Source organism: Sminthopsis crassicaudata, chromosome 2, assembly GCF_048593235.1.
Source record: "Sminthopsis crassicaudata isolate SCR6 chromosome 2, ASM4859323v1, whole genome shotgun sequence".
In the NCBI taxonomy this organism is placed as follows: Eukaryota; Metazoa; Chordata; class Mammalia; order Dasyuromorphia; family Dasyuridae; genus Sminthopsis; species Sminthopsis crassicaudata.
The window spans coordinates 385,259,287-385,286,914 of record NC_133618.1 but is presented as its reverse complement, the minus strand read 5'-3'; the positions used below and the strand labels follow the sequence as shown (position 1 = coordinate 385,286,914).

At 35.5% G+C, this 27,628-nt stretch overlaps 1 protein-coding gene across 5 annotated transcripts; it reads left to right on the top strand.

The window, feature by feature from the left end:
* The first annotated feature begins 127 nt into the window (after positions 1–127).
* LOC141556732 (alpha-1-antichymotrypsin-like) lies at positions 128–26,372 on the top strand. 5 transcript variants are annotated; one of them, XM_074291388.1, is made up of 6 exons: positions 201–245; positions 1,741–1,879; positions 3,987–4,642; positions 14,954–15,227; positions 17,802–17,952; positions 25,895–26,372. In XM_074291388.1, the coding sequence occupies exons 3-6, from the start codon at positions 4,003–4,005 to the stop codon at positions 26,150–26,152; spliced, it is 1,323 nt and encodes a 440-aa protein (XP_074147489.1). In that variant the 5' UTR covers positions 201–245; positions 1,741–1,879; positions 3,987–4,002; the 3' UTR covers positions 26,153–26,372. The 5 variants fall into 5 exon arrangements, with proteins under 5 accessions (XP_074147487.1, XP_074147489.1, XP_074147488.1 ...); XM_074291386.1 differs by lacking the exon at positions 1,741–1,879 and having other exon boundaries at positions 128–207; XM_074291387.1 differs by lacking the exon at positions 1,741–1,879 and having other exon boundaries at positions 207–245.
* Positions 26,373–27,628: the final 1,256 nt, after the last annotated feature.

Genomic DNA, 27,628 nt, shown 5'->3' with positions numbered 1-27,628 from the left:
ATAGTTTTAAATCCATGGTTTTAATCTCTATGTGAGGAATAAGCAAATAAATGAAAAAGTCCCAGTTACAGGAAATCATTATTTTGCCAGTTTCAACATTAAAAAACGGAAGTTTGCTTACTAAACTAGGGGAGGAGCTTTTTCTTGTGGTAAATAAAAGAAGTGACAGTGAAAAAAGTAAGTAGCTGTTACCTTTGGTATTGGGTGGTAAGTAATATTTTTCTCTTTCAATGCTTTTTGCTCAGGTGGATAAATTTCTTTGTTCTTTAATACTTGGCTTAATAAAATCAGAGAATATCAAAGCTGAAAGGGGCCTTAGTCCAACTTAGGCATTTTTCAGTTGAAGAAACTGAGATCAATAATTGGAAAGTGACTTGCCCAAATTTATACAGATTTAAGTAGTAAAATCTTGCCTCAAATGCAAGATTTCTTGATTGATTCCAGAACTCTATCCAGTACACTCGAGAATTCATTCAACAAGAAATCAATCTCATTTCAGCTCTGCCACTAACTAGAGGCAGGCCATCATGGCAGAAAAGCAGGGTTATTTTCTAACTATGTGATTCTGAACTTCAGTTCTATCATCCATAAAATGTGTGTCCTAATAGTTGATTTGCCTCCTTCACAGGGTTGTTTTGAGGGAAATGCTTTGTAAACCATATAGTGATATGGAAATAAGAATAAATATAATGATTTAAGGTTCTACCTAGTCCTAGTGATTTTGGTTCTGACATTCTATACTCCAAGGTCTTGCCCAATTCTGATATTCTTTGTTTTAAGGGGCCTTTGATTTCTAACAGTCTGTGTTTCATTTTCTAAACTTCCTTCAAATTCTGAGTTCTTTGTCATTCATGATTTAATGAGGTCTAACATATAGCCAAATAACCTGATTTTATAAACACAGCATGATTTTATAAACAAAATGATTTTTAATAATTTTATTTCTTTTTCCAATTATACAGACCCACTACAGATGACTTTTGGGTGGAATGGAGTGGGGAATTGAATGATTTTTGTGATATAAATAGGACAGTATATTTTAAAATATATAAACTCAATTAGAATTTTCATTGTCATTAGCTTGGAGGTGAAGACAAAATACTTTCTCAATTCTTTAGAGCAGATTCCATACATTATTTATAATGATGGAAGGATAGACTACTTCTCCAATATTTGAGAAGTAAAATTGTTTTCATTTTTACTTTTTTTGTCCCCAGAAGCTAACTCAGTGTCTGACACACAGAAGATATTTAATGTAGGATGCTATGAGTTTGGGAGAACTAATTGTTAAATTTTCATTATAAGCATTTATACCAATCTGCACAAGCTTAAATTCAAGGCTTGGTTTATTGTTTGATCAATTGTCCAAAGTAAAGAAAGTGATATAGAAAATGGTAATAATGCAGATTAAATTAAAAAATGTGTCATGGGCACATTGTGCTTTCCTGGAGAACTGGTTGTTAAAACACTTACCAATATACCTTTGTACTTAATAGATGTTTGCTGACTTATTGCTTGATTAAATATAAAGCACTGAATTGCATTGCCATGATACTAGAACTTTTTTGTTTTCTTGGGAAACAATTTCTTGAGAACAGATGAGTCAAAGGCAAGTGACCTGGAGGAGGAGGGTGTATAAGAAGTAACCAGGAATCAAAAAGTCTGGGTTTTAATCCTTGCTCTATCACTGATTCTGGTATATGCTCTTCTCTCATTATTTCCTCAATTGTTAAATAAAAGGAATGGAGTAGATCATCTCTAAGGTCCCTTTCCCTCTTTCAAGCCACCAAATGGCTCATTTGATACAGCAGTTGGCCTGGAATCTGAAAGACCTGAATTCATATGCAGCCTCAGACATTTACTAAATGTATTACTAGATGTAAGTGGCAAGTCACTTAATCTGTTTGCCTTAATCCACTGGAGAAGGAAATGCAAATTACTCTAGTATCTTTGCCAAGAAGATCCCATGACCAATGGTCTTTGCAGTCACAAAAACTCAGACATGATTGAACAATGACAAAGTCCCTTTAAGCAAAAAAGTAGAATTAAAGATTAAATTGGTTTAAAAATTATTTTGGTATTAAGGCCTTCATAAAGTATCCATGTAATCTCAGACAAATCATAACTTTACTGTGCATCAGTTTCCTCTTTATAACCTGAGAAAATGAGATAACCTTATTTCAAAGGTCTCCTCCTGCTCTGTGCAAACTTTTATGTATTTTTAATCTAACCCATCCCATCAATCCTAAAGAATGATCAACAAATTACTTTGAATCTGCAAAGGCCTTTGGTGTTTGAGTAACCCTTATGTAAATGCAATTATCCCAATGAGGTGAAGTCTTCAGTATTAATTAATGATGACAGATTGGAAAGGGAGAACCCTGTTGGTTGGCACAAAGATAGTAAGATAGTCCCATGAGGCGCAGTATCCCCTGTAAATGAATTTACAGGCCCAAAAACCTAGATCGATAAAAAGGTTTATTGTAGGGATTTTAGAAGTAAAGTTTAGTTAGAAAGATGCCAGGGCCAAAGGTGGTTGCTGGGTGGGCAGGAACCCTAACATGGCCAGAAGGGATACCATGTTTGGGGGGAAGGGCTCCTGCAAAGAGAGAGCTCCAGCTTGGCTCTTTTATACCTAAAAGGGGCTTGTGGGCGGTGCCCCAAGTTCTGGCGGGCTTTTCAGATAAGGAAGAAACTGTGGGGGGTTGGGGAAATCTGAGCAAATAGTGGGGGCTGGGCCCAGATATTCAAAAGGGTGCTTTTTGACCAGGATTTGTGAGTCAAGGTCAGCCATGGGGGTTGGGAAAGGAATCTTAAAGGGACCTCAACCCCTATCATTAATATCTTAGTAGGCATTAGTAGCAATGAGATACTAGATAGGGAAGTGAGGAAAAGTTTCAAGTGTTTGAGGAAATCAGAGGATTGAAAAGGAAACAAGGAAGGAGGGAAAAAGTTCAAACTTTTTGTCAAAAGACAAACTGATGAGGTTTAGATTTGGGGAGCCCAAATGAAATTAGGGTTTCTGGTAGTCAGGGAGTTAAATGAGGTCTAGTGGCAGGTTTGTGGTTCAGGGAATCAAATGGAGCTCCTCTGCACCCCCTTAGGATTTGGCTCAAGGGTAGGGAGTTTTGGGGATTCCCTTCTGGCGTGTAGAAGTTCTCTGTAAAGGAATTTTCAGACCTGAAAACCTAGATTGATAAAAGAGATTTATTATGGAGACTGGACACATAAAGTCTGGTTAGGAAAATAGGAGAGGATAAAGAGAGGATGGCACTGGAAAAGAATATTATTCCAGCAGGCAGATCTATGGAAAATGGAGTTTTGCACTGAGAATGAAGTTCTCAGTGGGCAGAAAGACCTGGTAGTAAAGGGAACTGCCAAGGTCCATCTGCAAAGACCTTAGTTGATGGAAGCTCATATTGCTTGTCTTGGTGGGGGTTGGGAAACCTGAGCAGATCATCAGAAGGGGGGCTGGGAGAAGCCAAGTTGGCTCAGATCCGACGGGGGCTGGGACAAGCTCGGATTTCCTATTGGAATTCAAAGGGATGCTTTAGAAAGAAAGAAAGAAAGAAAGAAAGAAAGAAAGAAAGAAAGAAAGAAAGAAAGAAAGAAAGAAAGAAAGAAAGAAAGAAAGAAAGAAAGAAAGAAAGAAAGAAAGAAAGAAAGAAAGAAAGAAAGAAAGAAAGAAAGAAAGAAGAAAGAAAGAAAGAAAGAAAGAAAGAAAGAAAGAAAGAAAGAAAGAAAGAAAGAAAGAAAGAAAGAAAGAAAGAAAGGAACAATATTATTGTTGCTTAGTCATGTTTGCATTACCCCCTTTTGGAATTTTCTTGGCAAAGGTATTGAAGTGGTTTGCCATTTCCTTCTTAGGAAGATGAGTCTTCCTGACTCCCATTCTCAACGCTCTATCCACTGGCACCTAGCTGCCCAAATCTAGTCCTGCTTGGGGTTTTACCTGTAATGACTTCAGTGAACCTTCTTTTCCACAGATTAGGGGTTGGAAGAATGAAATCCACCTACCTTCTTGGACTGATCCTGGCTGTATTCTCTGTCACTGGGCTGTGTAACCCTCACACAAAGGAAGCTAAAACAGATGACCAGACCCAGGAAGAGCAACTTGGTGGAATAAATCCAGCTCTCTCTTCAATATATACCAGCAATGCTGACTTTGCATTCCAACTATACAAGAAGCTTGCTTCAGAAAAAAACCAAGAGAATATCCTCTTCTCTCCTCTGAGTATATCAACAGCATTTGCTCTCCTGTCTCTTGGTGCCAGAGGAACCACTTTGAATGAGACCCTAGAGGGCCTGGGATTCAACTTGACAGAGATCTCAGAAGATGAAATCCACAGAAGCTTTCAGCAGCTCTTGCGTTCCCTCAATATCCCAAATGATGACTTTCAGCTAAGCTCAGGCAATGCATTGTTTACCAGCAAACATTTAGAATTGCTAGAGAAATTCCAGGAAGACAGCAAGTTACTATATTCAACAGAAGTTTTCCCTGCCAACTTCCAGGATCCTGATTTAGCAACAAAACAAATCAATGATTATGTAAAGAAGCAAACGCAAGGGAAAATCATAAATTTGTTTGACAGACTTGATAAAAGCACAATAATGGTTCTTGTGAATCACATATTCTTTAAAGGTAAGAATTTTGGGTTCATGTGGATGGCTCAAGGGAGAAAAATTCTTTTATAAGTGATTGTTGGACCCATGACCTCACATTTTTCTCATAGGCAAGTCCCCAAGGTTTGTTCCACTGGAATCTTCTATTAATTTCTTGCTTGTACTACTTTTCCTCTTAGCCTGGGGTCCTCATGATCAAAACTACTGGGTTTAGATTTACTAGAGTTGGATTTAAATCTCTCAATGGCTCTGAGCTGGTCATTTTCCCCATTGAATCTGTTTTTGTTTATTTGTTGTTGTTGTTTTATAAAGCAAGGAAGTTGGACTGTATGAACTCTCAAATATATAGCCAATTTGAAAAGATAAAGGAAAGTTCCTTCCATTTCTGCTTTCTGCCTTGATAATTAATGTAGAACTGTTCTTGTAGATTCTCATTTTATTTTTTGTTGTTATTGTAACTATGGGATCACAGAATATTAAACCTGGAAGAGACCTTATAGAGAGACCATCTACATAGACTTGCTAGTGAGATAGCTCAAGCAATAAAATTCAGGACAGCCAAGGTGTTTGTAATTTAAAGAGCGTTTATTTACCTAGTGGGACGGACTTCTCGGTAGAGTTCCATCCCAAACAGAAGTAGAGACAGGCTTATAAGAATCCTTGTTCAGCCTTGTGGTTACAGTGACTCGATTTTCCACTTACAGGGGCTTACAGGATGTCTGAGATTGTTAGGCAAGTATTCTGTCTGAACATAGTTGAGCAAGCACTTTGTAAAATATTTCCCTTAATTTAGTTTAAACAACATTTTCCTATAAGCCTGAGGCCCCTTGACCCAGGAATGAGGAGGCCAGTCTTTTGTCCATTTCAGCTAGGGTAAAAATGTGTCACCTTGTCCAGGGTGACACATGAAATAAATGCCAAAGCAGAGACTTGAACTGTGCTTTGTGATTACATGCTACATATCAGTCAGTTTGTTGACAAGAGTTCATTAAACATTATGTGCTGGACTTTGTGTTAAGTATTGGAAATACAAGTCCAAAATATTTCTTGTCTTCAAGGAACTTATCTTGGAATGGAGAAAATAGCATGGGAAAAAAAAAAAATCAAACCATGTGCATAAGAAATAGAATAAATGGAAGATGAGCTAAGGAGAGGAAGTCATTAACACTTGAAAGAACTGAGATAGGTCTCTTGCAGAAGGTGAGATTTGAACTTAGTTTTGGAGGAAATCAGGGAAAATAAAAGAAAAAGATGAGGAGTGAGAAGATTCCAGGCATGAAGAGTAACCAGTGCAAAAATATGGAAATGGGCAATGAGGCATTAAACAATTAACAGCAAGAAAGGCCAGTAGAAATGGATAGTAGGGTGCAGAGAAAGGAGTAAATTATAAAACTAGAAAGGAAGGAAAGAACCAGGTTATGAAAAGCTTTACATTCCAAACATAGGATTGTAAATATGATCCTGGGGGTGATAGGGAGAAAACACAGAAGGCGTCATAAGAATGTACAGAGGACATTTTTAAATGTCAATTTATGTGCTAGATATGGTCCTTGTTACAAACATACTAGGAATTAGTCTTTCTTGGTTCCCTTCCCTTTGATGGACTGAATTCCTCTCAAGATCTTGTCCTCCTAGGCAGCTGACTCAATCTGATCTAGATTGGGTTTAGAATCAAGATCTAGATTCCCAGCTAATTTAAGCTCCATTTGACAAGGTTAATAATCTGTGTTGTCCACCTAGGTTAAAAGTATGAGAGACCCAGAACTCTATCAAGGCATTTTTTTCTTTCCTTCCTCATTTTCTTAAGAGTAGATTTCCTGGGATTCAGCACATTTGCAAAATGTTTAAAGTTATCTTTCTCAACTTAAGCCTCTGTGAGTATGAGTCCACAGAACCCTTTATATACTTAGGCAGGAAATCCCTCACTACTCTTTATTTCAGGCTTCCTATACCACTCTAAAGCTTTGCATAATGCCAGTCCCTTGAAATTCTCTCGTCTGTGACCTGTCCTATTCTAGTGGGTTTTCTTGAAGTAAATATATCTGCCTGTTGATTAGGATAATTGGTTCTGCCTACTGGAGCCATATAGCCAAAATCCATGAAGCCTGGATCACAGTGATCACTTTCCATTAGCCTATGGTGCTTCCTAGCAAAAGGACCAATAGACTTATTCTTTCCATTTCAAAATTACTCCCATATCTTCCTGTTCCCCTGGGTAATAGCTCACTGAAAACACTGAGAAGATTAGCCACTAGTGCTTCACTTTTATTTATTTTCCTGGTACTAATTATAACTCACAATTATATATAATTTTAAGTATTCAATATATTTTTCTCACTATAATCCTATATAATAAATTCCATTTCCAAATTCAGGATCTAGGGCATGGCACTTCCTCTTTGGTTCAGATCACAATCAATCTATCTTTTTATCTTATGCAATTTTTGTCCATGTCTTTGCATAAACCTTCCATAAAGGAGCCACCAAAGGTCCAAAGGCTTTTTTCAATTACTGTGTTGTGGCTATTAGAGCAGCACTTGGCTTTATTAATCTTCCCTAATTAATTAATCAGTTCCCTTTCTGAGTTCATATATTCATTTATGTATTTTATGTCCTTTATCATGTACAAATCATGCTGCAGCTTACTAATGTCTACCATTTACGTCACCTGAAATAGTGATTCTTTGGAATCATGATTGTCCATTATTTATATATACTATCATTAGTAAGATGTAAGTGGAGTTTAAGAGATTTTTTTTTAGGCCAAGGAATAACTTTGGTTTATTGGAAGCATGGAAGAATTTCCCAAATGTGATCTAATAATATCTTTTATTCAATATTGTTTCCAGCTCTTTGTCCATCTATAGCATCTGTTGAAGGCATATGTGTAGATGTGTGATTAGCATCCTCCTCCTTTTTTCTTACAAATGAGGGATTAAGTGACCTGTTTATTGTCACACTCAGACTCATCTTCTTACACAAAATACAAGAGTCTTTATACCAAACCACTGATCTTTAATGATTCCTTCTTGGAGTTTTCTAGAATTTGGATTCATGAAAGAGAAATATTTTAACATTGAGTAAATACTGCCAATTCCTCACCAATAAAGGGTAGAGTCCAGCACCACAGGCTATTTGTGTATTGGCATTAGCCAACTATATGATTATATAAACCACTGTAAGGTCAGTATGTTTTCTTCAATTAGTTGTTAGAATCTGGAGATGGAAAAATGGACCACACCCAGATAGGAAAAATTGCTTTTTTTTTTTTTTTTTTTTTTTTGATTTAACAAATTATAGCTTGTGTTTCCTAGTTTAGTTTAATGCCAAGATTGCACATGATATAGCTACAACAGCATCCATCAGCATTTCTTAAGTATCTGCTTTGTATTAGGAACTGTAGGTGCTAGTATATAAAGAGAAACAGTTCCAATGGTCAAAGAACTTACATTCAATTTAAGAAGAAAGCATGGCACATTCCTTGGTGGGCATGGTCCATTTTTGTTGATTGAGACTCTTAGCATATTAGAGTTAGTAAGGATTTCATAGAATTGTAACATGTGGCATTAGAACCATAGTATATAAAATGTTAGAATTTAGAACTTATTTTACCACTGGAAGGATTATTATAATCTTTTCATTCTATATATTCTTGGGTAATTTTTCCTTTTTTATTACATAGCTTTTAATATTCTATATATTCTTGTAATCACAGAAAATGAAATGTTAGAAAATAAAGAGACCAATAAATTCATCCATCAGCGCCATTTATTGTATTAGAGGCATTTTATAATATTTTATAATTATATTATATATTAATAATTTATAATTATAATTATGTATTAATATATTTTATAATATGCCTCTTTATTTTTATAAATAAAGAACATTCTTTAAACTCAAGGAACTTAAATTCCTTTAGGAAAAACAAATGATGATAAAGAAATTAATAAATGAATTTTAAATGACTATATGTACAAAGACATATAGAATACATGCAAAATAAATACAAGATAATTTTAGGAGGTAATGATAGCAGCTAGAGGGAATAAAAAAATTCCTCTATGCAGAAGGCAATATTTGAATTGAATTTTTGAAAGAAACTAGTGATTCTAAGATTTGGAAGTGAGGAAAGTTTGTATTCCAGCAATGAGTTAGTTCATGACAGAGATGGAACTAACAATCTTCTCTCTTGACTTTCAGACCCCAAATTGTGGTTCGATATTTTCAGGCTTGTTTACATCACCCTATCTTTTCTCTTATCCTACTCTTTTCTTAGGGAGTCCTTACCTCAACTCTCATCTCCTCTTTTCACTCAAATTTCCTTTTCTGTTTGGACTAGCTCCTGTCTATCACTATTCTGTCATTATTTCTCCTTTAACCTAGTCATGAAGGACTACATTTGTTTTATAAACTTTCTGCTGTCATCAATCTGGTACTTTATAGAATTGGGATACAAAGTACATACAAGTTGAAAGAACCCTTCCCAAAAGAAAAGAGCTAGAATTTAGGATCTAGGAGACTTGTAATGTCATCTCTAATTCACTGTTTCTAAGCCTTTCATTTCACTTTTGTCTGTTTTAATTTCTTCAGCTATAAAATGTAACCCTTCATGAAAGACTGTCCCTATTTTGAAGTTTTAATGTGTACATCTTCACCATTGTGCATTATGTATCATGTGCATCATGTGCATCATGTATCCTTAGAATTGCTAATGCTTATCTCATGAAATACTATGATTTCTGGCTCCCTTGATCAGTCAAGTTCTAATATTTACTTTTCCAATTATTCCTCTCTAGACCATTCCTCAGTATTGTGATTGTATTAATATATCTTACTGCATAAAAAATAAAGGCCATCCCTCTAGTATTTCTTGGATCCCCATAGCAACAATCAGTTTTCAAATGTTCCTGTGTATTCCTGATCATCCCTGTGGCAACTATATAACATTATGTTTCCCAGAGTGCTAAAGTTCTAGAATTTGGAAGTGAATAAACTATGGAACTGGCATCTATTTCTGTCATTCTGATTCATTAGTAAGTGGATGTAGAAATGTATTACTTCACTCAATTCCAATATTTAAAACTTATATTATTAACCCAAATACTAAAGGCAGATTAAAAATGAGTAATGAGAATGGACAAAGAGAGACTAATAATATTAATAGCTATAAGTAATGGATTAATACTCTATAAAATTTAAAGTCCTTCACAATCTGATTCCTTCACACCTTTCCAGGTTTCTTACATTTGACTCCCTTTCATGTACTCTAAAATTCATCTAACTTGACTTGATTGGTGTTCCTTACTTGGAATACTCCATATCCTAATGAAGTCTATGTACTGACTTGTTCTCCTCCTGGCTATAATGCTCTTCTTCCTCACCTCTTACTACTGGCTTACATTTTTAACTTCTTCAAGACTCAATTCAAATCCCACCTTCTGTAAGAGGCCTCTCTGAGCCTCTGAAGCTGCTTGTGCCTTCCCTTCTAAGATTACCATTCATCTACTCACATAGTCAAACATTGTGTTTCTTCCACAACAATGTGGTATCACATTGGTCCTTTTTGAGTATGAAGGATAATGAGTGACTAACTTTTACATATCCAGTTATTCCCATATTGTCTCCCATATGAGAATGTGAAGTCCTTGAGGCTAGGGACTGCTTTTCTTTCTTTTTTATCTCCAATACTTGTCACAGTATTTGGCAGTAAGTGTTTAAATGATTGTTGACTGATTAATGATAATAGTTTCCACATTACTGTAGATTGTGAATTTAAGATAAATTTCAAGCATACAATCTTATGTGATCTTACAACAGCCTTGAGAGGTAAGTAGTGACTGGCATTGAATGTATAAAGAAGGCAAAATTGTCTTCATTTTGTAGATGAGGTAATTGCAACATGGAAAACTCAAATGAGTGACCTAGAGTCACACAGTGAGTCAGGAATGATACTGTTGAGGGGTGAGATACTCTAACAGCAATGAGGATCCCCAGACAGGTGTTGCAAGTTTTGGGAAAGAATTCACATTCCCAGTCTCCAAACTAGGTTTGACAAAATGGGTTTATTTTCACTGAGAAGTCTCAATGGGATAGTTCCTGATTAAGAAGTTAGCAAAGGTTGGGATACAAAGTCTTGATTTTATTTAGCTTTCTATGGCCCAGAACTAAGGAGTGATCTCCAGATGAATTGAGGGACTAATTTCCAGGTCAATAATGGGTGGTGATTATGCCCCAGGCCAAGATCTCCAAATAAATTGAAGGTGAGGATTATTGTGTGAGTTGCTCTTGTTAACCAAGTGAGAGAGTGGGGATCCTCTCAGAGGCCAGGAAGGGTTGAGATTCAGGGGTTTTTTCAACCCACCCCTCCTCAAAAATCAGGGGTACACAGTTCTATTACATTAATACCACAAGTCTCCTAACTCCCCAGTTCATGACTTTTCTCTTTTAGGAAAGGCATCTACCAATCATTTTATACTGTGTATCCCATACTATTAAAGTGGCAGATTGGTGGCAGCAGAAAGTAAAATATGTAGAAAGAGAAAAAGACTGATGTGGCAATAGGCTTCCAGAATCATCTCAAATTCTTCAGAGTTTGATCACAAACTCTGGGTTGAATCAGTAACTAGTCTTTGGGATTATTGACTCATGCTACCCAAGTTCATATGAGAAAGAATGAATTAGATGAGAAGATCAAGAAATGAATTTATTGTGGGAGGTACAATTGGGCTATGAACAAGAGTAGTCTGGTTCTCATTACCTACCCAGGCTACTCCCTTTTTTCTGGGAAGATCCCAACTAGAAACCAAAATTGTAGTTTGCAGTTGCTTCTATGAGTTGTCCTCTTTGATGAGGCCCTCCAATAGATTCTATAGTCCCCCTGAATAAAGAGTAACCAATGAACCCTGAATTCACTCTAAGCTTGTCTATTTGTATTTCAATAGATAAAGTAAGTGCACCTTCTTGCTGATCCATTACATTTTATATGATGTAGTGGCTACAGAAAAACATCTCTTTAAAATGTTTTTTATGCTTTTAAAAAAAAAAAAGCTAATTCTCCCAATGACTCTCTTGCCATCAATATAATTTCCTTTATAAAAATAATTTAATGAATACAGTAAAAATAAGTTAATGAATACATTGGCCATAACTAAGAAAACATGCCTTGTATCATATCTACATGCCAGCTTCCCTCTGAAGAGAGAAGAGAGGCTTGCTTTGCTGTCAGTGTTCAGAAGCCATGATTGATCATTGCATTCATCATATTTCCAAATGTCAGTCCACTAAGGGCATCTTGCATCTCTAGGGTTCACTTGGAGGTCTCCTTCTTTGGGTAGGATTCTTGGTGTGGGGTCTGAATACATGACTTAGTAATTCTTCTGACAAAAGGGAGATTGCTTTGGCAGTGTTGCTCCAAACACAAAGCCAGCCTTTCTAGCAGGCTGCAGGCTGCTTCAGATCAGCCTATCAAGGGTACCCAGCTTTTTAGTCTTTACTACAATTTAGAGATAACAACTTAGTCAGTCACGGAAATGCTGCAACCATTGTGCCCAGAGAATTGCCAAAAATGCTAGTAATAGCTAAAATTTGTTTTGGCTACAAGCTGATATTAGGGACAGTGTTGGTAGTAGGGTAGAGATTTTCAAGGACTTAGTACTATTAATGGTAATTAACATTTATAATGTGGATCTATTAGCTCTACTGATACTAACAAATGCCTCTCCTAAAGAGGCAAAATAGAAATGATCATTCCTGCATTACAAAAGAAAAACAAAAACAAAACAAAACAAAACAAAACAAAAAAAAAAAAAAAAAAAAAAAAAAAACCTCCAAAAAATCCCAAAGCTTATTGAGGAGAAATGATTTGCTTAGTCACATGATTGAGAAGTAGTGGTTATGACTCAAATCCAGGTTGTCTTAACTTTGGTGCTCTTCAAAATTATGCTCAACCAGGATGGGAGTGGGGGATATATAGAAGTCCACACTTGGAGAGCACCAAACCAATTGGGGAATTGGTGAATTGGGAGGAGGCTTAGAGGTCTTTGAATTCATCGTGTAACTGAAGCATGAATTCTCTGTACAACATTCACAACAAGTAAACAACTTGATATAAGCATCTACTTGAAAATTGCTTATAATAGTGAACTCACTACCTACCAGAGTAGTTCATTACAGTATTGTATGCATTCTATTTAAAAGATTTTGTTATTTTATTGCTTCAAACCAAAATCAAACTCTATAACTTCTATCCATTGACCCTAGTTCTGGTCTCAGTGGCCAAGTAAAACCAGTCTAAGCTTTCTTCCTCATGATAGTTCTTCATACACTTGAAAAAAAAAATTTCATTTCACTTATTAATCCTTTTAGAAAAAGAAAAACTAGGGGGTGTGGGTGGATGGGAAGCTTCTATAGGCATTCTTTTAGGCCTGAAATGTTACTGGATCAAGGGGCAGGCACCCAATTTTGGTGTTAATTTTAATCATTTCATTATGGTCATTCATTAGTCTCAGGAACCCCATTATCATTGACAGACAAACTGTTATCTGACAGCCAGCAATGTTTTTGGATTCAGCATTTTAGTCACATATAGTAAACTAGGACAAGATAGCCCAAGGGAAGAAATATAGCATTCCTAACTACATCATTCCCAAGGTTAGGTAGACTTTGTTATTCCTAAGGGCTACAGCCACACCTTTTTATATCACCTTTGATTCCCTCCCCAGAAAGCCAACTCTTGTCAGAGAGAATAAAAAATAAAGGGAATACAAATCAAAAAGCCCCTAAGAATTCATTTCACACTGAACAAAATGACAAAAATGTTAGAAAATAGAGATATTCAATGTTGGAGGGGTTAAGGAAAGAAAAACATCTAATATACTTTTAAATTTAAGATCTCTATTAGACAGCCATTTTGAGATGACAATGGATTTGAAAAACTGGAATTCAGAGGAAAGGTTGAGGCTGAATAAATAGATCTAAAACTTATCCATATAGATGTAAGAATTGAATCTATTGGAGCTAATGAGATCAAAGTTAAATAGAGAAGAGACAGAAGAGAAGGCTTAAATCAGAGCCTTGAGCAATAATTGATGGGCATGATCAAGATGAAAATCCAGCAAAAGAGATTGAGGAAAAGTCAGGTGGGAGAAGAACCAGGAGACACTATTGCCATGAAAGTTTAAAGAAAAGATAGTATAAAAGATAGAGGGGGGGTTGACACTGTGAAAAGTTAGAAAAGTCAAGAGGGATGTCTCTTTGATAAGGACTGCATAAAGATACAGAGGAGGGTTCCTGTGTCCCTAGAGGAATAAAAAGGAGGAAATTTGATTTCCTTCCAGCAAATTTAAGCAGAACCCCCTGAAAGGGATTCAGGCCACCCCCAAAAGATCTCTGTTTCAATGGAGGGTGTTTTGACCAAATTTACATCATTATTTTCATTAACTACTAATAGAATTTTGTTGTTATTGTTATTGTCCTTCATTCTTGAAGAGCACCATGTCATCAGGGAAGTGATTACAAGACATGCAAATAAATTGGATTTAACTGAGGGAAGGCTGTGCAAGGTCACCTGCCTCCTTGTAATCCCAGAGAAACTGAGGCAAGATAGATTAGAGTTTTTAATATTTTATTAACAAAGAGCTTTGACTCTTCAGCTGGATCAGACTCTTGTCTCAAAGCATTCAGCCACAAGCAAGTAATTCCAGAAACTTTTATAGGGATCCAGCAATCAGGGAAACAAAGGCAAGGGGGAGGGCAGAACACTGGGTGAGTGAAAATTCCAGGAAGGACCATAATTCATTTCTGACAGGTTGGGGGTAAGGAGAAAGGATCATAAATTCCGATAAGAAAGTGGTCAAGCAGGAGTCAGAAGGTGTGGCCAGAAGATGCCTAGGCATTTGAGATAAGCCATTTGGAGTTTTATGACACTTTGGGATGCCAGAGTGGTCAGGGCTCCACAACCCTAATTATCTCAGTCTTAATAGCCAGGAAGGAGGAGGGGATTGCCACCAGGGAAATTGAGGCAGAAAAATTCAGGGAAACTTGAGACAGTGAAAATGAGGCATTTCATACTTGGCCCTTCTGAGCCATTTGGGTCCAGTGACAAGTTATAGATAAAAATGATTGTAGATGGCTTAAATTATAAATGTAGGCAATAAAATATCCAGGTTTCAGTGGGATTTGGCCAAAGAAATCCATGGCATATAAAAAAAGGTTAAAAATCCCTGATTTTTGTGGTATCAGTTCTGCTTGCCATATCTGTAGATACTACTATAAAATGGCTTTTGTGTATAACATTTTTTTTCTGTATCTTTTTTTTTCTTCTCTTAAGCCAAATGGGAAACACCATTTTTTTCATCTGACACTGTTAAGAAGAAGTTTTTTGTGAATGAAAACAAGACTGTTGATGTTTCCATGATGGGCAAAGATGTATTTTTCACCCGTATTTTCCAAGACAAAGAGCTTTTCTGCACAGTTGTAGAACTGAAGTATATGGGCAATGCTATAGCACTTTTCATTCTTCCTGATATAGCAAAAATGAAGACTGTTGAAGATGCTCTCAGCCCAGAAGTATTGAACAAGTGGAAAAATTCACTCCAAGAAAGGTAATTATTCACTATGATCATCTCTAAGATCACATCCAGCCTTAACATCATTCTTTCTACAGTTTAATCTGTAGTATCCTGTTATTTCCATCCTTGATGACACTATTTTTTAAAAAACACAATTTCAGGGTAGCTAGGTGGCGCAGTGGATAGAGCACTAGCCCTGAATTCAGGAGGACCCGAGTTCAAATCTGGTCTCAGACACTTAACACTTCCTAGCTGTGTGACCCTGGACAAGTCACTTAACCCCAACCTCAAGAAAAAATAATAATAATAAAATTTTAAAAACACAATTTCCTGAGCATTTTATCAATAAATCATTCTGGTTTAGCTTTTTTTTTTTTTAAATTTAATTCAATTGGCAGTAGCAAAGCTAATAAAGCACTAGCTTAATGTTTATAAGGTCTTTGTTAGAATCCCAAATGAGCTACTACTGGAATGGCTTCACTGAGTCACTGCTTTCTGGATTTAACTTCTCCACAAAAAGTAGTGGGTTTAATTAGATAGATAGGCCTCTGTAATTTCTTTCAGCTCAGACATTCTAAACTTTTTAATCAAGAAAAATTTGTTAAGTATTTATTATGTATAGCTTTGGGGGGAGCAGAGGCTAGTAGATATAAATATAAGCTTCAGATAAAAGTATGGGTTGTTACTTGTTCTTTGTTCTTGAAGAGAACCAATGACATCAATAGAGTGATGTCTTGACTTGCAAATGAATTGGATTTAAAAGAGGTAGGGCTGTGCAAAATCACCAGTCTCACTCTCTCCTCTAGAGCTATGCAAGTCCAGTGGCAAGGCACAAATCAAGATGACTAAAGATGGTCCCAGATGCAGTGAGAGACTTTGACTTTTTTAAGCTAAGATCTTCCCAGGACTTGGTTTGTCTGAAGCAACAAACATTCAATGATTTAAGACTATGTAAAAAATGAGGCAAAAGATGGCCTTAGCTTACCCACTCCAAGAAAAAAGAAATCAAACTAAAAGGGAAAGACCTTCAAAATTTCTAGCCAGGACAGAAAAAATTTCTATTTATACTCACTCTGAGTCATCAAAAACCAAACAAGTGAAGCTTGGTCTGTAACCTGTTATTGGCTAGTCAGTGAAAGCCAGAGTGTGTTATGGGAGCCACTTGCTAGTAGCTGCTGGGGATATAATTCTGACCTGCAGAATAAATCCCTTCATGTGAGAGGATGATAATACAAGGAGAATGAGAGGCAGTTGCATTCTCTGACCTCTCTCCTCTTCCCTCTTGCCTCCAATTTACTTCATTCTCAATTCACTAGCAACATCTGGATCAGTTAAGGCTGATTTGCAATTCCTTCAAGTGTGTTATGATTCCCTGTTATGGGAGCTTTAGGAGAATCAACCTGTCTTTCACACTTAAGTGTGGTCCTTAAAAAGAGTGATTCAGGTTTAAGGCATGGTCAGGTAACTCTATTTGAAGCCCAATGTTTTTGTTGATTTGTTTTTTATCAAAACCTAGTTTTCTGTAGCTCCATTTCAGAAAATCATAAATGAAACTACATGGAATAAAAACAGCTAATTGTCCTCATTTTTTAAAATAATAAAATAAATACATATGAAAGAGGAACAAATATATTCCCCAACCTCAAGATAAATCACGAAGCTTCAGTAATCAAAATTTATATTTTTTTCTGGTAAAGCACCAACATGGAATAAAACAGGTAATTGTCCTCATTTTTTAAAAGAAATCAAAGAAAGAAGAAATAGAGGGGAGGGAAGGAAGGAAGGAAGGAAGGAAGGAAGGAAGGAAGGAAGGAAGGAAGGAAGGAAGGAAGGAAGGAAGGAAGGAAGGAAGGAAGGAAGGAAGGAAGGAAGGAAGGAAGGAAGAAATTGCCCAACTAAAATTTAATATGATAATAGTACCTCCCTCCCAGAATTGTGAAGATCGAATAAGATATTTATAATGGCTTTACATAGTGCCTGACGCACTGTAACTTCTTAATAAACATTTATTAGTTGACAGACTTAGCCATTACTGAGGGTCTTCTCCCAATTGGAATGTCAAAATCATCCAAATATATAGAAGGTGAAAAATTTGGGTTAATCTTAGAGCTAATGCTAAAGTGTTATTTTTTTGGTTTTGTTTTAAACAAAACCCCTTTTGCTTTTTTATATGTTTCTTTTAAAAAGAAAAGAAAAGAAAGAACATTTACAAATATACAACATAACTTATGTTATGTTATCTTAAGATGCAATCTAACATTGTAGCTCTAATTTTCTTTCTTTCTTTCTTTTTTTATAAAAGCTTTTTTATTTTCAAAGCATATGCATGCATAATTTTTCAACATTGACCCTTGCAAAAGCTTGTGTTCCAAATTCCTCCCTCAAGTAACACTAATTTTCAACTTGCTACCATTCTAAGATTTGAAAACCCATTTAGTTTTAATAACAAGTTCCCTCCTAACCCTGAATCTCTGTTTAGGGTCCTAATGTGTTCATTAAATACTTATTAAACTGAATGTCAAGATAGTTTCATGGATTTATTTATTCCAAAGTGCTAGAGAATAAAATGATCACAATGCTTTTTTTCTTACTTTTTTTTTCCTGCAGACAGATCCAGCTCTATTTGCCGAAATTTTCAATCTCTGGTAACTATGAACTAGAGAAGATTCTTCCAGCAATTGGTATTAAGGAACTCTTTACCGATCGTGCAAATCTTTCTGGAATAAGTGGACAAACCAAAAACATCAAAATTTCCAAAGTAGGTTCAAAAACTTTAAATTATTGCTTTTCAAGTTTTTAAGTACAGAGACAGAGGTGATCAAGATACTAGTTCTGCTTTGGCAAGGTCTTGAACAAGGTCATGTTGATAGCATTGCAGTAGTATAAATGACAAAAATATCTGTCTATAGATTCCATAGCCTCCCACAATTCTTGTAGATTTATAGCACATAGAATAAGATGACTTTTTTATTATAACTTATCTTTTCAAATGTAATGTGGCTTCCTGGAAATAGAATCATGATCCATATATCTATAAAGAATCAAGATTAACAAAATATCTTCATCACAACCTTTTGAGTTACCTAGTGAAAGAATTACTTGCTCTGGTCACACAGCTAGGAAATGCTTCATATTTGATTTGAATTCAGGTCTTCCCAACCTAAGTTAAGAAGACTCTGGTAAGGGGAGATTTTGAGGGGAAGTGATTTGTCCAATGACACAGTCATTGAATGGCAGCACCATTAGAGGTACAGATCCAACATCTAATAAATAATAATCATAAGTAGCAGAAAGACTCAAAGTCACAAAGAGCTAGATATGACTAAAAAAAAGCATTTTATAGCTTTTTAAGATTTTCAAAGAGTTATATATACATTCTCTCATTTGATCCCATCATGACCCTGAGAGGTAGATGTTATTATCCTTATTTTACAAATGTGGGAATTAAGACAGAGTTTGTGACTTATCTAGTCGTGCATCTGGTAAGCCTTTGATTCTGAGTTTGAACTCAGGTCAAGATCTGATGCTCTGTCTACTATATCACCTGTTTTCAAGTGTAAACTGCCTGAGAGGGAGCAAAAACAGAGGAAAGGAAGAGCAAAAACAGAAGAAAAAAAATTGTAGAGCATATTTCCTAATGTATATTGACACAAAATCTTTAAATAATGTATTAGCAATAACACTAAAGCCATATATCACAAAGACCATACATCATGGTCAGGCTGAATTTATACCAGGAATGTAGGGCTGGTTCAATAATATTAGGGAAACCATAAATATTATTGTCTCTCAATAACAAAAACCAAAAGAAATTTTGTTTATAACAACAAATACAGAAAAAAACTTTTGACAAAATATAACACCAATTCATATTAAAAGCTCTAGAAAGTACAGGACTAAATGGAGCTTTTCTTAAAATGATACACAATGTCTTTCTAAAACCAAGAGCAAACATTATCTTTAATGGGGATAAATGCTAATCATTTCCAAAAAGATCAGGGGTAAAAAAAGGATGTCCATTTATCTCCATTATTCTTCAATATTTTACTAGAATTGCTACCCATAACACTAAGAAAAATAAATGAAAGGTCAAGAATATCAAGGGAATCAATGCAAAAAAAAAAAAAAAAAAAAAAACAAAAAACAGTTCAAGGAAGCAGCCTAGGGGTACCAGTTCTCAAACTCTCTTATAAAGTGATAATCATCAAAAGACTCTGGCACTAGATAAGAAATAAAATGGTCAATCAATAGAATAGATTAGGTAAATGACCACCATAACTCACTGCTTGACAAATTTCAAAATACCAGTTATTAAGGCAAAAACTCACTGTTTGAGAAAAACAAACAAACAAACAAACAAAAAAAAAAAACTGCTGAGAATAATGGAAAGCAATCTCACATTAACTAGGTATGGTTAATACCTTATATCTTATACCTTATATCAAGATAAGTTCAAAATGAATACATGGTTTAGACATAAAAGGTAATATAATGAACAAATTAGGATAGTGGAAAAATCATCTATCAGATCTATGAAGGAAAAGTTCGTGACCAAACAAAATATAGAGAGAATCACAGGAGGTAAAATGGATAACGTTGTTTATGTTAAATTAAAACAATTTTCCCCCAAACAAAACTAAAGTAGCCAAAATTAGGAGGAAAGCAGATATTGAAAAACTACAGCAAGTTCCTTTGTCAAAGGTGTCATTTCTCAAACATATAAGGAGCTGAACTAAATTTTTGGGAAGAGTCATTCTCCAATTGATAAAAAAGAGGGTAGAAGTAAGTAGTTTTCAGAAGAAGAAATCAAAGCTTTCTATAGTTATATGAAAAAATGCTCTAGACCATTAATAATTAGAGAAATCCAAATTAAGACAACTATGATATACCACCTAACACCTGGCTGACATGATAGAAAAGGAAAATAAATGCAGATGTGGTAAAAAAAAAAAAAAAAAATAGGGATACCAATGTACCGTTTATGGAACTGTGAACTATTCTGAAGAACAATTTGAGACTATGCTCAATAGGTTATAAAACTGTGCATATACTTTAACCCAGCAATGCTACTACTAGGTCTGCATCTCAGAAATCAAAGATAAAGCAAAGGACTAAGTATCTGTACAAAAATATTTATAACAGCTTTTTTTCTGGTGTCAAAATTTGGAAATTAAGAAGATGACCTTTAATTGTGGCACAGCTAAACAGATTGTGGCATTTGATTGGGACAGTACTGCACTATAATAAATGGCAAAGGGGATGACTTCAGAAAAACCTGAGAAAACTTATATCAACTATGCATGATCAAATGAGTAGAACTAGAAAAATATGGTATACAACAGTAATATTATAATGATTCTCAACTGTGAAAGACTTGACTATTTTGATCAATACAGTGATCCACAACAATTCCAAAGTGCTCATGATAAAAAATGCTATCAACCTTCAGAGAACTGATGAACTTCGAGTACAGTTTGAAGATTTTTTTATATAATAGTACTGTTAATTACATGTAAAAATAGTTTTCAACATTCACTTTTATAAGATTTTGATTTCCAAATTCCCTTTCCCTTTCCCTACATCTTCCCAAAGAGAGCAAGAAATCTGATAGATTATATTTGTATCATCATACTAATCATATTTCTACATTAGTCATATAATGGAAAAAAATCAGAATAAAAGGAAAAAATAAGAAAACAAAAACAAAAACAGTAAAAATAGTATGTTTTGCTCTGCACTTATACTCCATAGTTCTTTCTCAGATGTGGATATCATTTTCCATCATGTCTTTTGGAATTGTCTTGAAGAGTGGTATTGTCTATCATAGTTGATCATTACACACTTTTGCTGTTGACATTTTTACAAAATTGTCCTAGTTCTGCTCACTTCACTCAGCATCATTCTAGGTCTTTTTAGGTTTTTCTGAAATCTACTTGCTCATCATTTCACATAGAACAATACTATTCCATTACCATAACTTATTCAACCCAATTGATGAAAATTCCCTTAATTTCCAATTCTTTGACACCACAAAAAGAGCTGCTAAAATGAATACAGATCGAGTAGTGGTATTACTGGATCAAAGGATGTTTTAGATATGTTTTCCCTTCCTACCTCCCACAGTCCAAAAACTTTGATTCCTTAGCTATATGAAGAATCTATTTAAATGTATGCATACACAATACTAATAATCAGTTAACAAACATTTATTGAGTGTTTCCTATGTATGTATTAGAGACTTTAATGCAGCTGACAGAGCCCAATAAATGCAGACTTTCAGTCTTCAAAGCTACAATTAAGCACATTATTAACAAGGATAGATTTCTAGAGCTTTAGACTTCTCTATTTCCTGTTGAAATGAACAGAATTCCCAAATTTTCTAAAACTATTTTTGATTGAACCAATGTGGTAGAGTGGAGATAGCTAGAAAACATAGATTTGAGATCATAGACAAAGCATTTCATTTCTCTATGCATTAATTACCTTTTCATTAAAGTGCATATCAGAAATAAGAAGGGCACGATGTTAAACTAGATAATGTCTGAGGTTTTTTCCAGTTCTCATATCTTTTCCTTTATCCCTTTCATTCAAACACCCATTCAGCATTATCCTATGATACTTACCCGTGTCATTTTAATCCCTTTTATTGTGAATTATTAGACATTTGGGGTAGTTAGATGACTCCGTGAATGGACTGGTAGGTTTGAAGTCAGGGAAACCTATAAATTTGTCTTTTTGCTCCTGGTTCTTTGCTAAATCCTTTTGGAACTTAGCCCACTTCAATAGGTATTACAATTACAGTAAACTCTGTCCCTTGACTTAGTGATGGGTTCAAGCCTAGCAAATTCTTTTGAGACACCTCTTGACACTGGTCTGTGACTCCAACCTCTTGGGGTCTCTTTTTGAACTTCAACAGTTTTATACACAAGACAATCCAGCTTCTATTTCCATGCCTTTGCACAGGTTGTCTTTTATGCCTAAAATATTCCCCTTCCTCCCCTTTCTTTGCTTCTTGGAATCCTTCTTCCCATTAAGAATTATCCCAGATTCCACCTTCAATATTAAATCTTCCTTGATAAGCCCAGTATTAGTGCTTTCCTAGCTTGGAAAAGATTTTGTTTATTTTGTATCTACACTTGACCTGCCCACCTCCTTCCATTTTCCAATTCCCAAAGTATTGGATGACTTTCTTAATGTCACATAATCAGATCAAGTCAGCAGTATTAAGTGCTTACAATCTGTCAGGCCTAAGTAAAAAGATAATTCCCATTGTGAGATATGGAGGAGTATTTGTTTGGTTTCCACAGTTATAAAAATTGGAGAAATGAAACTTAAATTAGAAAACTGAGACCCACAGAGACATCAGTGGATGATTAGGGTGGAGTCCCCACCCCATTCTTCAGAGCTTTCCAGGGGAATTTTCCCCAGCAATAAAAGAGCCCAAAACAAAGGATGTTTTGCTCAATAGTTAAGGACACTTATAGTGTTGTCCTTATCCCATCCCGAATGCAGAGGGGGTTTCAATAGTGCAAAGAACAAAAAGGTTCCCTTTATATCTCAGACCACTAGCCCCATCACAAAACCCAGTCCCTGCCCCTAAAGACCTTGCATTCTTACATTCTTTTGAGGGAAATAACCTCCACGATTTTATATGTACTATGCCCAGGTATATCTCATCAAGGGAATCACTTGGAATGGCAAAAAATGTTACTCTAAAATGAAAACTCATCTAATGCAGCTCAGTTCACATCACAGGCCACAAATAACCTGAATGCAGCGAATTAATAGTGTGCCAATGCTGACTGTAAACTCAGCCATACAGGGAGACAATATTATATATAGCACAATACCAAGAAGGAGAATTCTAGCAGGCTGATTGGTAAAAAGGGATTTCTTTAAACACCTCATACTGGGATCTGGCTTGTTCTGTTTCCAAAAAGAGATTGTGATTTCTTCCTTTGGGAGGAGAAGAAGAAAGAGAGACACTTATCTTTCATTCTACTCTCTCTAAGAAAGGTATTAAGTTGGAATTATAACTGTCTGTCATATCACAGGGCAGCTAAGTGGTGCAATAAAAAAAGTACCAGAATTGGACTCAGGAAGACATGCCTTCAAAACCATTCTCAGATGCTAGCTGTATAAACCTGGGCAAGTCAATTAACCACTCTGTGTCTTAATATACTCAACTGTAAAATGCAGATAAAATAGTACTTTGTATAGCCCAAGGCACACTGTAAGTACTATATAAATGCTTATTTCTTTCCTCTTTCCTTCTAGGGAAGCATTAAATAGCATTTTTTCTGTGATCAAGTCTGAAACAAAACTTCCTTATTTTTATTTATTTTTTATTAATAGTTTTTATTTACCAGATATATGCACGGGTAATTTTATAACATGAACAATTGTCAAACCTTTTGTTCTAATTTTTCCCCTCCTTCCTCTCTGATCCCAGATGGCAGGTTGACCAATACATATTAAATATGTTAAAGTATAAATTAAATACAATATATGTATATATGTCCAAACAGACAAAACTCCTTTATAAAAGGATGAAGAAATAGAGGTTGTTGGAATACACAGGAGCCACCTGACAGTGGCTGCTGCAGATCCAATCCAGAATGGATCTCCTCTTGTGAGAGGATGATACAAGGAGACAGAGGCAGTTGCTGTTCTCTGATCTCTCTGACTGAGAGGACGTTACTTTGTCTGACCTCTCTTCCTTCTGCCTCCAATTTATCTCATTCCCAGTCCACAACACCTGTGTCAGCAAAAGCTGTCTTGCAAGTCCTTCAGATGTTATGATCCACGATTGTGGAGGCTCTCAGAGAATTGACCTGTTCCTTAACAAGAGGGGAGGAAGATTTGGGAGGACATGAGGATGGACTAAGAAAAATAAAGATGAGAGCATTAAAATGATAAGGAGGCTGGGGAAGAAAGAAAGAAATTAGAGGGAAAAAATGACATGAAAAAATAAGAAGAGGGTAGGAAGGAGAGGATAAGGAAGAGAGTATGAGGGAAATTAGGAAAAGGAACAACGAAATGTCTGAGGAGAGTAGAAAGATGTTAAAAGTGGGGAACTTGTATGACCCTGGACAAGTCACTTAATTCTAATTTGTCTCAGTTTCTTCATCTGTAAAATGGGGACACATTAGTGAAGGAAATGGGAAACTATGCCAACATCATTGCCAAGAAATCCCAAATGGAGTCACAAAGAGTCAGACACAAACTGAAAAATGACTAAAAAAATGATGATAACAACAACATATCATATATTTGGCATCTAGAGTTATGATTTATGAAAAAAAAGTTAATTGCTCTGCTCATTCCAGAAAGGAATTAATCTTGCCCCCAAACTGAGAGAAGGAAGGGTAATTTAAGACACCTTATCTTCTGTTCCATCAGGCATTTATCACTCAAAAAGCAATAGACAGCAAGAAACCATTATTTCTCAAGTTAAATCATAAAGCAGTAAGTGGGAAGTTCTATAGAAGTATTTAGATGATAGAACACACAACACTCAGGGGGTTCCTTGACTCGGGAATGTCATGAAATCTGAGCTCAACCACAGAATAATCTCACCCAAGAAGTGGGAATCATTCTTAGTAATTTCTGGGAAATTGTCCATGATTCTGGACAAGTCATTTAAATTCTCTGTGCCTCAATTTCCTCAACTATAAAATGAAAATACTAGCATCTACCTCTGAGGGTTGATGTGAATACCAAGTGACATAAAGTCTGTGAAAAGCACTTAATAAAAAGCATACAGTAGTATTATATAAATGCTTATTCCTTTCTCCTTCTCTTCTAGGGGAGCAGATACTGGGAATTAAAGGGACTGGCTTTCCTCATAAACTTGCAGTTCCAGATCTCTTATCTGTCATTTAAATGCCACTCTTGCCTTTTGAACTCTAATGATCTCTTCAATTTCCCCACCAAGTGGAAGTCAGATGTCCTACCACACATGCAGCAGACAGTATAAGAGAACCAACCTTCAGAGAATTGGCCCAAGTTCACCTAGGCCAGGATGGGACTACTTTACATTCAATTTAAATCACATTATGAAGTCCCATTTTCTGAGATCAGGTCTCTGAAACACAAAATCTATTATAAAAGGATGAAGGAATAGAAAGGAGCAAGATCCTGGAGGACATAAAGATGGGATAAGGAATATAGGAATGAGAGCATTAAAATGATAAAGAGTCTGGGAAAGAAAGAGAGAGGTTAGAGGGAAAAGTTGAGAAGATTTAAAAAAAATACTATCAGGGTAGGAAGATAAGAAAGGGAGGATGAGCAGATTGAAAGGAAGAACAATGAAAAGTATGAGAAGGATAGATGGATGCTGAAAGGAGGAAAATAAGGATGGAAGAAGCTGTGGTAGGAAATGTCCAGAGCTATTTCCCAATGTCTAGAACAAATTCATTTTCTCAGAAATTGAGGGAAAATATTAAAGTTCCTCCCTTTCCCCCCTCCCCACCCCTATAATTTCTCAGCACAGATTTCAGAGTGTTAGTGATTCTAGGATTTCCTTTAGCACTGAGGCTGCCCCCTGGCAATCTAATTTGATCTGATCAATATCTGTGAAGAACTCATGGATCCAATACCCACAGTCCATGAAGGACCTTCTCCCATCATCCTTCATGATCTGAGTCCCTGTATCTTCACCACCTCCAGGTTCAGTAATGTTGTTTTTCCCCTTACAGGCAGTCCACAAAGCTGTGATGGATGTAGATGAGACTGGCACAGAAGCTGCAGCTGCCACAGGCATAAATTTTGTCCTTACTTCAATGAGGTTCCCTTCACCTATAGTCATTAACTTTAACAGGCCATTTCTGGTCCTTTTAGGGGATGAAAGTAATATATTTTTTCTAGCCAAAGTCAACAATCCCCAAAATGAATACCCTCTTGAAGAAAAAGAAGAAGGGGCTGCTGACAAGTCAGGAGTTAAAGGGAACAGTTGATCCACTTCCAGTTCAGCCTGTCATATACTTGGTAACCTTAGGGTAGTTCCATATACTCTGTAAACATTCCCTTCTTCATTTTAAAAAAGTTTTCCTGAAGAAGTATATGTTGGATGTTTGGTTTTAAATATGGAATTCTTGACAAACTTCAAGCACCATTTTCTTAACAAAAAAAAGGTTACAGTTATTTTTCATTGTAATAAATCAATCTTTGAGCACATTTCTTTGAACACATTTTTCTTTATTGACTCATTCATTTATTTCTTGTTCTGATACTCTGATCTTTAGTTTCTTCATCTATAAAATAGAGTTAATAAAAGTTATATAGTATTGTACTTAGTAAACTTGAAAGTGTTAAAAATATGAATTATTATTCATTCAACGTTTGTTAGGCACCCACTAAAGGCTTGATTCTGATCATGGTTTTACACGAGATAAGAAAATATACCATGACCTCTTCTCTCAGTGAGGTCATAGATTAGTAAAAGATATTACAAACATACTTAACTAGAATGCAAATTAGAATATTATAGGTAGTTTCAAATTATTTCCAATTCAATTAGTTTCAAAGAGGTATAATAAATTAGAGGAGAAAGAAGCTATTTTCACCTGGAAGGATAGTAGAAAATAGTTTGGAGAGAGTTGTTTGACCATCAAGTTTCCCGCCTAGATCATTCTTCAACACCAACCATCACCAAAGGAATTATGCATAAAACATAATGTTAGTTTTTAAAAAATAAAAAAAACTTCCATACAAGGTTTAAAAAAGTCAAGAATTAATGTCAAAGAGCTGTAATTCCTAGAACTCTCTTTTTGAATCTATTAGAACTTAGAGCCATAGCTGATAGAAGTAACTTCATGTCTCACCACTGAATGTCTTGACAAAGTACCAGGAAATTCTTATGTATCCAATAATAGTTTGGTCAATTTCAATAAAAGCCAAGTATACGTGCAAATAAATCAACAGAGAGTATCCTAAAAGCAGAGGAAAAAATGAGTTAAACCTCTAAAAGAACCCAAAGTACTTTAAAGCAAAGCTACAAATATGAAGGATAACGGCACACTGCTGCCTGATGAAGACATGTATAGGGACTATGCTTGATAACTTCCATATATTATAAAATAGCAAAAATCTCCAGAATGGCTTAAAGTAAAATTGAAATTAATATGTAACAGGTACACTCTGGCCTTATTCTCTCAGCTATACATATATGTATGTAATGACCTGAGCAGCAAGTAGGAACTTTTGGGAGTGACCTTTGGAAGGTCATTCCAGGGATAACAGAGATGATTGCCACATTTGAATGCATACTTGATGGAACTAATGCTATGCAGGAATGGAACTAAATTTTAGGTCTAATACATATTCATTCCACCACCTAAGTTAGTCTAAACAAGGATTATGTTTCTAAAGTATTGGAGAAACTGTTTATATATTTATTCTTAATATATCTATGAAGCAATTATCCCTTTAAA

Bases quoted from the DNA above. Each gene is read 5' to 3' on its own strand.
- LOC141556732 (XM_074291384.1), top strand. From the start codon at position 3,958: ATGACTTCAGTGAACCTTCTTTTCCACAGATTAGGGGTTGGAAGAATG. The intron at 4,643-14,953 runs GTAAGAATTTTG...TCTTCTCTTAAG, and splicing joins GAATCACATATTCTTTAAAG to CCAAATGGGAAACACCATTT. The intron at 15,228-17,801 runs GTAATTATTCAC...TTTTTCCTGCAG, and splicing joins AAAAATTCACTCCAAGAAAG to ACAGATCCAGCTCTATTTGC.